Source organism: Herpailurus yagouaroundi, unplaced genomic scaffold (genome assembly GCF_014898765.1).
Source record: "Herpailurus yagouaroundi ecotype Mexico unplaced genomic scaffold, PumYag 198, whole genome shotgun sequence".
In the NCBI taxonomy this organism is placed as follows: Eukaryota; Metazoa; Chordata; class Mammalia; order Carnivora; family Felidae; genus Herpailurus; species Herpailurus yagouaroundi.
Window position 1 is genome coordinate 23,150,940 of NW_024412429.1, and position 11,545 is coordinate 23,162,484.

Sequence of the window (11,545 nt, forward strand, 5' to 3'; positions counted from 1 at the left end):
TATTATGTAACTTGCCCAGGGTCACAGAGTACTAAGTGATGATGTCAGTTGGAATGGGCTAGGTTATGCCAAGATAATACCCCTCAGGGTTTTAGTGCCTTAGAACAAAGTTTTACTTCTTTTATGCTTCACTTGTCTGTCTCCAGTCAGGCCAGGGATCTAGGTTATACTGTACCATCTGGAATTTCGTTGAACGCCCTCAGTCAGTGTGGTGGGAGAGGAGAAGATAGTGAATAATGCTCTATGTCTTCAGTCAGGGCTTCACCAACTTAATGCGCATATGAATGACCCAAGGAACTCGTTAAATGCACATTATTATTCAGGAGGTCTAGGCTGGCATTTCTAGCAAGCCCCCAGGTGATTCCTACACTGCGGGACCTGGGACCACTCTTGAGTAAGGAGTCTGACTGGCTTTTGCCCAGAAGTGACACGTCATTTCTGCTGACGTAAGGCACATAGCTATGCCTAATGTCAAGGTGGCAGGAGATGTAATCTACCAGCTACCTCAGGAGGAGGAGAATTGAAATATTTGTGAATAATCTCAGCGAAGAGCAGAAAATGTGAAGCCAGGACTCGATTTCAGACAGGCTGTCCCCAGAGTGCGTGCTCCTAGTCATCATACCGTATGTCCTAGATGTTGGTCCCCTCTCTACCTAGAAAGGACAGCATGATGGCACGTGCCATACTTGGTGGCCACCAGTCAGAGTAGCCCTTGAGACTGATCAGTTGCAGTTGACTCGTGTGACACCGATGCTGGGTGTCCCAGGCAGCTTAGTGTCAAAGGCAGCAGTTGTCAACATGATGTTGCAACTCTGAAAATGTTTTAATTTATTTTTTTCTTAATAATTTGCTGACGTCTATGAATTATTTCTTTTTGTTCAAAGCATACCTTAGTGCAGAATCAAGCCTTTCCCTCTTAACTCTCTCATCAAATATTCTGCCATGCTTTCTTGTTTTGGATAAGGGGTGTGGTTAAAGCCAGCATTCAGGGAATTGTGCATGATCCTGGGAACGCCCATGGGTGTGTGTCTGCACATGCACACCATTCATCATGTATGTTTGCCGGAAAGCACTGGAGTGGCCGCCCTGGAAGTGTCCTAGGCTTGTGGTCAGCATAACAAACACACTCCCAGATGGTGGTGGCTCAGAAGCAGCTTCTTTGCGACTATGTCCTGTCCGCCTAACTGGGAACTTCTGATGGATCATAAACAATTGAGAACTGGAGGAGTGAGTGGTAGATTCCAGGCTTACGCTAGCGTCTCTAAAAGGAGCACAGTGGACTGGGTTATGCACTTCCTCTGACCTTCCAGCGCCCACTCTTGTTCCTACCACAGCCCCCTTTGCTTTCGGTTCCTAGGCTGAAGTATAGACAAACAATTCAGAAACATCGGTTTAGGGGTGCCTGGGTGTCTCAGTTGGTTAAGCGTTGGACTCTTGGTTTCATCTCAGGTCATGATCTCACGGTTCATGAGATCAAGCCCCGTGTCAGGCTCTGTGCTGACAGCATAAAGCCTGCTTGAGATTCTCCCTGTCTCTCTGCCCCTTTCCTGCTCATGCGCACGTGCACTCTAAACAAACAAATAAATAAGATCGGTTTAAGCAAGACCTCTCTCCACTTTATGGAAAACACGATCTGCAGGTGATACTTGGAATGATATAAGATTGTTGTTCTTCCATTAAAAAAAAAAAAAAAAGATCTTCCCCCAAAAGAGAAACTGAAATAAAGGTACATTTCAGTTTTACATAATAATTACAGTTAAGATTTCAGAATTAACCCACTATGCTAGTTGCTTCAATCAGCAATTTAGTTAAACATGAGGGAGAAAATGGACCTGGACAGTTTTTCTTTTGGTAAAATCAGGCTTGCCATGTTGAAAAATGCTTGCACCCCTGTCCACCTGTTCTGTTGTTCATCTTGGGGAGAGCTGGATAAACCCATTTGTTCCTCCAGAGACACTTTTGTCATGTAATGGACGTAGTTCAATTAAAATACGCAGATGAATGCCAAGTTAATAATTAAGGGAAAATAATAAAATAGAGTATTGCTATTTTTATTAACTACTTGGACCGGAACCCACAGTATGTTTTTTTTAGATTAATGGAACAATTGGAATTCTACTGCTTGTTGTAATCCTAATCCCAGAAAGTATTGCCGATGATCTTTCTCGGCTTTGCATACCCTTTGGAAAAAGCCTTATCACTCCACCAGTAAGCCTGACTCCACATGAAAGTGCTTTCAGCTTTTATTTTTTTGTTTTATTTTTTTTAGCTTTTAATCTAGCCTGTACTGGCATTGATAGAAAGTCATTTCTCTCAATGACATTTCTATATTGGAGGGCTAAATAAGTTAAGGATGTCAGCTGGGTTTTTATATGGTCAATGTCACCATCCTGATTCAAATGCTAAACAATTTCAGGAAAGATTAAATTTCTTCTTGACCTGAGAGAAATCCCATCTTCTTAGTGAGAAGCTATGCTGGCAGGAAGCCAAGGGGAACGCAGCTCGCCGCTTTGAAGGATCTTCTCCTTAGGTAAGCCCACTACACTGCGCTGTGTTCTTTTATCCTAAGCACATCTTATCTACTTCATAAGCCTCAAGCATTATTTTACTCTTCCCTTCAAAGTCCTGCATTCTCCATGAAATCTTTTCCAACTCCTCCAGCCCACAACGATCGTTTTCTTCAAACTCCTACTTAGTGTCACATAGTTTAATCTCAATTGGTCTCTAATTATAGTAATTAGATCATAAGCTCCTCCAGAGCGAGGATTTAGCCCAATGCTAGGCCCAGAGGCGGTTTCGTGATGGCTTTGCGGTTCTGGATGGTTTCCAGTCAGCAGGACAAACGGGCGAATTAGCGCTACCAAGAGAACGCTGTCTGGGCTTCCTGAACCATACAGACCTCAGTCTACAGGCACTTTTGCCAGGGCCAGGGCTGTCACTGCCAGATAGCCCGGCAGCCAAGGGAAGCATGACTTTGAGCCCCTGTGTTTTCCTCCAGCTCATCTCTTCTCATTTGGAAACTTACGTTTTGGACGTGGGCTTTGCGATTTCCCATTTTCAGGTTTGAGAAATCAGGAAGCAGTAGAGGGGCAGAGATAGAAATTTTGTATGTGCTTTGCTAGGACCTAACTTTCTTGTGGAGGCATAACAAATAAAAGAGAGGACACGTTGCATATTTCAGAGCAACTGAAATGCTGTGTGGAGATTGATTTATAGAACTTTCTTGCTAGATTAGTCCAGAAACTGGATTAATATTTTAATCATATTCCCTTGAGAGGAAAAAGCAGCTGGTGAAATTGTTGGAAGTGACATGCCAATCTGCAGAGAAACCGAGTGTGGTTTGGAGACCACCATGGAAATAGTAACTTCAGTCATTAAGTGGGGAATGAAAGGAAGAAAGAAACCAGATAAGTTTTCCAGGATCAAGAAGTTATTTTTATTATAAACTAACCTTAGGGAGACCATAAGATTTATTATTATTTTAACATTTACATTCAAATACTGATGGCTTTATCGTTTCACTGCTGATTACTCTTGGCAACAGCAGGGCTCAATGGGTGCGTAGAACATCCTTCATCTTTTTATTTTGCCGTTTGTGTATACAGGCTCCATTGTGCGGGCAAAACACGGCAATGAGCACACGGTGGCACAATTCATGTCTTGATACAGGATTTCTCTTTCCCTGTGAACCTGACTTCCCAAGACCTGAATTCTAGGACTTGCTACGAATTCACTGGCATCCTGAAATCAAAAGGAAGAGGTCTTTTTCTTCTTTTGCTCCCTTGCAGACCTGGATAACACCAAATCTTTACAATGGTCTCTAGCTGGCACGAGCAACAAGCATCTGGCGTATAACGTGTTGGGCTCTGGGAAATGCAATCTACTGCTTGGGAAGTGCCCTCAGATGGAAACTGATGTTTAGATTGTTACTGGGAATTTGTTTGTGCTTCTGAATTCTGTGGGATTAAGGCTGGTGCTGTGATATTCTCATGTGTTCTGTTGACCCTTAGGTATTTCTTAAAAAGAGGGAAATGAGAATCTCAGGGTTGAAATAATCAAACTTTGGAGGTGCTAAGTAAGGCTCTACTCCGATTATACTGGCAGATGGCCCAGGGTGCAGCTGCTGATGAAGAATCCCAGATTCCACCCGAAGGCCCAAATACCACCTCTTCTGTCTGGAACTGAGTCAGTAAAAGGAAATAGGGTAGGGCAGCATTTTGGACTGAAATTTCTCTGTGGGAGCAACAGACTGAATTGATAATGGGAGAAAGTTTGTATTGTTAACTTTTATAAGGTGGCCCAGTAAATTTCATGAATTTTATAGGACTGGCATATTATTCGGCCCATATTTTCATCTGGTGCTCATTCTTCATCCTGCTTGGTTGGATAGCATAGCTGAGCAGGGTCCAAGATGAGAAAGAGAGGTGAGGCTGACTGACTGTGGCATTGGGGCTAATGTAAGTAATGTCCTGACCTGTTTCAGCCCCTTCTGGAGGCCACAATAGAGAGGCATTCATAAAAGCCCAGAGGGGATGAAGTAGCCATCTCTTTGACACCAGGAAAATATGGGGAAAGAGAAGGTAAGAGAAAGTATGGAGAAAGTAGCTCCATGAAGGAGAGGGTTCTCTCCCATTCTCCCTTCCTGATGAAGACAGCATCACTGTGGCTCTGATGATTAATTTTACCAGATTAATAAGAGAAATAGAAAAAAAGGGAGGAATTTTGGTGTCTAAGGGAGGGCGAGTCACTTCTCTATTCATGCTATTCGTTAGTTAAGTGAAGAGCGTTGATGTGTGTCTGTGCTAATGGACAAAACTACACTGTGAAGTTAGAAGGCGCTTTGGAGTCTCATAAGAAGCTGGGGAAGATGGCTTGGAAGCAGCTGAGAAACACCGCCCTTGGCATTTGTCTGAACCTTGTGTCCTCTCTCTCATAAGTGACTTTTCCTCATATTGGAATGGAACATCTGAGATTCAGTTTTTGTTTTACACTGAGGTTGGATATGTTTTGTTCAATACCAAAGGGCTGTTTTGAATCAAGGCCTGGAAGCTCACCTCCCTTAGATAGTGTTCTGTATGGTCTAGCCTAGTTAGGAATGAAGCTGACAGAACACCTGCTCGTTTGTTAGACTAACCAGTAATGGCTAATATTCATTGAGGCTTTATTGCATGCCGGGCACAGCTGTAAAGGCTTTGCACCTATTACGTGATCCTCGCAGCAAACTTCGGACGTTACTGTTCTTTTTCCCACGTAAGGAGTGAATTAATAGAGGTTCATAAGGTTTAATGTGCTCAAGATCACAGAGCTAGTCAGGGGCAGAAGCAGAGTTTAAACTCTGGTTTAAATTCCAAGTAGGAAAAGAACCAGAAGGATGGTGATCGTTGCTCCCGGCTCATCCCTTCACTGGGACAAAATACTAAAACTTGGGTTTATTCACGAGGCCAGCCTTTGGCATTTTTCAGTAGGTAGTGAATTTGCATGTCTTTTTCTACCCTGTGTGTATGTGTTTGTTTTGTATTTAAAAAAATTTTTTTAACAAAGTGAATCTTCTCGAAGGAAAAGAACTGTTTTTCTTATGAGAATAGATCCTAGGGTACTTACAAGATTAAAAAATATAATTGGACCATTAGCTTTGTTCTTTACAAAAACTGGAAGTAAAATTGCATGATTTTGTAAAAAAATTTCAATGAGACACGTCCTGTGAAGGATCCACAGATGAACTGCCAATACCTTTGCATATTCTGTATTGTTTCTTCAAAATAATAGCACACATTTTCACTACTGTTGTTATTATTGTCACCAGATATTGTGCTAAGTGATTTACATGTGTTTCTCAAATTAATACGTATGTGATAGGTTTTGCCATCATATATCACGTACCTACTATCACAGCAATGCTCCATCACAAAAACCCACGAAAGCTCAGTGGCATACAAAAATAACTGTTTATTGTTTATACATCTAGAGCGATTGGCTAAACAGATCTGCCAATCTTGGTGCACTGGCTCGTGACCCATAGCGTTTGGCTGACTGAAGACTGATCCCGCCTGGCCCTGGCTCAGATGAATGGGGCAATGCAGCTCCTCCATTTGTCTCTTATCCTCCAGTGGGCTGGGGTGGGCATGTTCTGGTGGTGATTACAGAGCTATAAGCTCTGAACAAGCCTGATTGCATAAATCCATTTCAACCTTCTGTCTGCAGTGCGTCTGTTAATATCTCATTGGTCAAAGCAAGTCATGTAGCTGAATGTAAGGATGCAGAATTCTGCACCCCATCCCTTGGAGGGGGGGAAGCACTGGAAAACATCATGGCAAAAGGCATGGGTATAGGCAGTGCTGCACAGTTGGGCCCATTTTTGCAATCAATCACATATTTAAAAAAAAATTAATGTTTATTTTTGAGAGAGAGAGAGACAGAGTATGAGAGAGGAAGGGGCAGAGAGAGAGGGGCACACAGAATCTGAAGCAGGGTCCAGGCTCTGAGCTGTCAGCACAGAGCCCAATGTGGGGCTCAAACCCTCAAACCACGAGATCATGACCTGAGCTGAAGTCAGATGCTCAACTGACTGAGCCACCCAGGTGCCCCCACATACTCTTTTTTAACAGACGAAGAACCTGAGACATGGGAAGTAAGTGGCTTATCTAGGGTCACATAGCTGTTAAATGACAGAGCTTGAACTTGAACCTGGGTTTATCTTTTCTCATAGCTGGAGCTTTTAATAATGGTCTAAGATTTAGAAACCAGTTCTGCCTCCACTTCCTTTACAGATATGAACAATTTTTTCACTCCCTTTTAATGCATCTTCACCAATGAAGACAATATGCAGCTGTTGCTATTATAGAATGAGGCTGTGAGGAGTAATTAACATGAGCAAATTCTCCGAACAAGTGCTAGGTATTATGATCAAAGAAATACATAGACTTTTAAATCAGTGCTTGACCTCATTCTACATTTTGTAGTCTTTCAGATCTCTCTCACCTGCCAGTTTGGGAATGTACTGACTGTAGAATCTCTTAATGCTCTTACTCCTCTCCCTCGCAAACCATCCTAGCAGTGCCCCAGTCGGCCTACATTCGCAGTAACTGTATATGAAGATGACACCCTGTACAGATTGCTTTTTCAAAAATCATAGTTGACAGTAGCATCTTTAAGATTGTCCAGAAAGTTGTACATCTTAGTAATTGGCAAATGTGGACTCTCAACTGGTAGAAAATCCAGTCTTTGTATCGACTGCCCTTTCTTTTTTAAACATTTTTTTAAAGGTTTATTTATTTTTGAGAGAGAGAGAGAGACAGAGCATGAGGAGGGGAGGGTCAGAGACAGAGGGAGACAGAATCCGAAGCAGGCTCCAGGCTCCGAGCTGTCAGCACAGAGCCCGACATGGGGCTCGAACTCACAGACTGTGAGATCATGACCTGAGCCGAAGTCGGATGCTCAACTGACTGAGCCACCCAGGCATCCCATCAACTACTCTTTCAATAGACCTGTCCTAGCCTAGTTTTGCTTTGTAACTTGCTGCTACTATTGTTATTCCTTTCATTAAGTCGATTTCATGGCAAGCGTTTTGAAGAAAGTTGAAAACTTTAATATACTTCTGTTGACCCTAGAAGCAAAACAGCAGGTGGGCATATTCAGACATGCTGCTTGCCAAAAATGCATTCCTAAATAAGAAATTCTATGGTGTACCCTTTGACTCTTGACCCCCTAGTCCTGTCCTAGAGCATTGACAATATAACAGAGACAACTTTCTGCTTTCAAAAAATTGAAAGCAAATCTTCTATGGAGCTCTGAGGACTGCTGACAGTCCATCAAGATCTTTATGAATGCCCCATGGGTCAGAAAGGTGTTGGGGATCTCTTTAGAAATTCAGAATTTGGAAGGCAGACCATAAATAAGAAAGGGGAAAAATTGGAGAGAGGCGATACTGTGTAGATGAAGGGACATTGGCTCTGAAATAAGGGAACAACCAAGGCTAATCAGTTTCAGTCAAGATACAAATGATTGACAAAGACTGAGAAATTCAGTTCAGATTCTTTGTGAACATAAAAGGTTTAGGAACTTCAGTATGTGCTGTATTCTCATCCTGTCACCTATCCCATATATGGAACTTACCTGTTCTCCCACAAGACCATAAACCCAGTGAGGGCAGGAACTGTGTGTGTCTTGACTGGTGTTATTATCACAGGATAGCCTGATGCAATGCACTGGTGTCCACTACAGAAATATTTGCTAGTCAGCTAGTACTTTTGTTGTTTTCCTCTAGCAAAAACTCAGAAACTACCTTTATCTTGTACAACAAAGGAATAACCTATGAGTTGGATGTAATGTGGGGATTAAATAAAATATCATACCAGCATTTAATTGTGTCCTGAAGGAAATGTTTCTCATTGTGGGGGAGAGGGAAGAATATCACTGTAAAACAAGGGACTTGTCTTCTCATTGTAGCCCTGGTTTTGATCTTGGTCACATGACCGAACAGCAGCTTTCCCACCGATCTAATCGGAATAACAAATGATGTGTTGTATTTGAAAATGCTTCAGAAGTACAAATTAATAATAGGTAGTATCATTGTATAAGACACAAGTTAAACTGCAAAGTGGAAGAGCTGGGGAAGGTGCCCTGTCTTTTGTCTTCTTCATCTTGCACACAACTCCTGTCGCTAACTTAGTGCTTGGTTAATAGTTGGTACTCAGAATGTGCTTATGGAGTGAATGCATGATTTTCAACTGCAACATGGAGTCATGCAGATGATCTCAGGGGGCTATTCCTGTTTGTTTGTTTATAATTGAGGATTTTCATATATTATTGCCATGCAGTTGAGTTGTTAAATATTTATGTAAGATACATAGAGTCATAAGACAGTGTTTCTGTCCTTAAGAAACTTTCTCTCTCATTGGTTCACAAGACTTACTTAGCCCTTTTCTCCTCAAATTAAACAGTAATAAAAGGCAACAGGAGAGTTTATTTGGATGTAAGGGAGAAATATTTACTCTGGCCAGCTTAAGGGGGAAAAATGTGCAGCTCACAGAAACGAAGGAAATGTGAAGAGCCAAGTCCATCCAAATCTTGTACCTCCCAGGATCCAGGGGATGCACTAGGACACAGGCTTACCAGGACTCTAGAGCCTGACTGGTTTAGTTCCATCCATTTTCTCCTTCAGTCACTCCATTCCAGATTTACATTCCTGGGAGACAGTGTCCAAGGGGCATGATGAAGCATACATACTCACACCTTGGCCAAGAAAGAACAGCTAGGCAAGACCGCATGTGGTGCGATATGTGTAGCTCCCCGAAGCACAATTCAGATGCACCTCTGGGATGCAATGGGTTCTATTGACAGTATTACAAGAATTCAGAGAAGAGAGATTCTGGTGAGACTTCACAGATGCAAAGGGGCTCAAGCTGGACCTTTAAAGATGGGTAGGAGTAGGGGTGCTTGGGTGGCTCAGTCGGTTAAGCATCTGACTCTTGGTTTCAGCTCAGGACATGATCTCGTGGTTCGTGAGTTTGAGCCCCGCATTGGACTCTGTGCTGACAGCACGGAGCCTGCTTCGGGTTCTCTCTCTCCGTCTCTCCCTTCCTCTCTGTCTGCCCCTCCCTTGCTCTCTCTCTCTGTCTCTCTCAAAATTAAACTTGAAAAAATTTTTAAAGATGGGTAGGAGTGAGATAAATGAAGAAGAGGAAAGACTTCGGGTGGGGCCACAAGAGAAGTAAAGGTTTCGAGTTAAGATTGAGCCCAATGTGTTCACCAAAGGCAGAAGTGACGGAGACAGAGAAGACAGATGTTAATAACCTAGCTATTTCTGTGGAGATGTGAGGATAGATAGCAGGTTTAAACAATAAGCCAGTGATTCAGGCAGGGAAACAGTAAGTGTAGAGCTAATTGTACAGAAAATATTCAGGGAAAGCATAAGGGAGGCCTATGTTATTTTGAAAGAAGACCAGAAAAGTAAATGGTACATTTACTTATCAGGGTATGAGATTGAGAATCCAAGTGAAGGGGAGAATCTTGAAGGAGGGAGTATTTGTACAAAGGCTGAAGGACAGGGTGGGGACTGGATGGGGGTGGAGACACCAGCATAAGGGTTTCGATGACACTTGTTCTAAATATACTAGATCTTAGCAACATAAGGTAGTGAAGGGAGCACTGTTAGATGAGACTCAGAGATGAAGACGCTTTAGAACAACCAGTGTGGCCCCGGCCACAGTGCTTAGGAATTAACAAGGGGTCAGTGAACGATTACAACAACTTGGTTAAAGTTAGCATTAATTTGAGCAAAAGTTTCCAGATGACTGGATGGAAACTCCTTTTGGTTAACATTCAAAAGCTAGGGTTTCTGAAACTTTGGAGCAGATTTTAAAGATAAGAGAATTTATTCAGGAATTTAACTTTTGTTCCTAGACTTAAAGGATTATTGGAAATACTTGGAAGACAGCAGATTGGCATGCCTCATGATGATTTGCACCCCTTATTTACTTATGGAGCAGTTGCCACAGAAGCCTCTTGATCTTATATCCTTTTCATAAAATAAATGTATTACTAGAAACACCAGACGTTTCAGTGTTTGACTTAGCACTGAAATAGCCCTGAATAGAGTACGTTTAGCCATTTTCAACCTTCTTCTGTGCTTCTCCAGTATTTATGCTGGAGTTACCTCAAAAATGGATTCAAGGAGAAAGCATGAATCTACAAGCAATCCTTAACCTCAAATATTTGATTTATGTCATCACATTTAAGTAGTTCAGAATCTGCTTAGAAAAGACAAGCTGGGGAGTTTGGCTTCTCTTTATCCCTTTGAAAGAGTCAAACTTTAAGGCTTATTAGTGAGCCAGATTTTCCCCACCCATAAGCCATTCAGCAGTGGCCCTTTCTCAGTTTGCTTAAGGCAGTGTACAAATAACTGCTTTATGTCATAGACCTGCTTCTACAAAATTAAAAGTAAACCAAATGCTATTTGCTCCAAAAAAAAAAAAAAAAGGCCCTGTGAATCATGTCTTCATAAAAATAGTCACTTATTATGTATCCGTTTTATAAGTTTAACATTTCGTGTATTGGATTTACTTACAGTGAGGTACATCAAAACCTTATAGACACTGTCTATGGGGTATCTGAGTCGTCTTAAAGGGGACCTTTAGTGTGCAGCGTTTAGTTGCTCACAAGGAATAATCTAGTTGTTGGTGGGGCTGATCATAACCTCAGTAACAACTACTGAGAATTCTATAAGGTAAGTTCTCTACAAATATTGTTTATTGAATATAATCATAATAGAGATAGGAATGTAAATAATCAAAAGCAATCATATAGAGTAGGTATTATTATGGCAGCCTACTTTACATATGAGTAAACTGAGATTTAGGAAGATTAGGACATCACACAACTAATAAGTAACAAGGTCAGAACTGAGCTCACATGTGGATGGTTCCAAAGCCCATGCTTTTACCGCACATTATCATTTCCTGGTTTATTAAGTGCTCCCATATGTGACATTATGCTAGGCTCTCTTCACCAGCAGCCTGCACCCTTCCTTGTTGGTTCCTTTAAGTTT

At 41.9% G+C, this 11,545-nt stretch overlaps 1 protein-coding gene across 2 annotated transcripts in view; it reads left to right on the plus strand.

Annotated features, from left to right (window-relative positions):
- ADAT2 (adenosine deaminase tRNA specific 2) overlaps positions 1-10,989 on the plus strand; it is a 49,170-nt gene extending 38,181 nt beyond the window's left edge. Inside the window, exon 6 of one of the 2 annotated variants that reach the window (XM_040449007.1) lies at positions 10,402-10,989. In XM_040449007.1, the coding sequence (XP_040304941.1) occupies positions 10,402-10,526 (125 nt within the window). In that variant the 3' untranslated portion in view covers positions 10,527-10,989. Of the gene's footprint in view, positions 1-2,416; positions 2,527-10,401 lie in introns of those variants that run through there. The other variant, XM_040449009.1, reaches the window with a different exon arrangement.
- Positions 10,990-11,545: the final 556 nt, after the last annotated feature.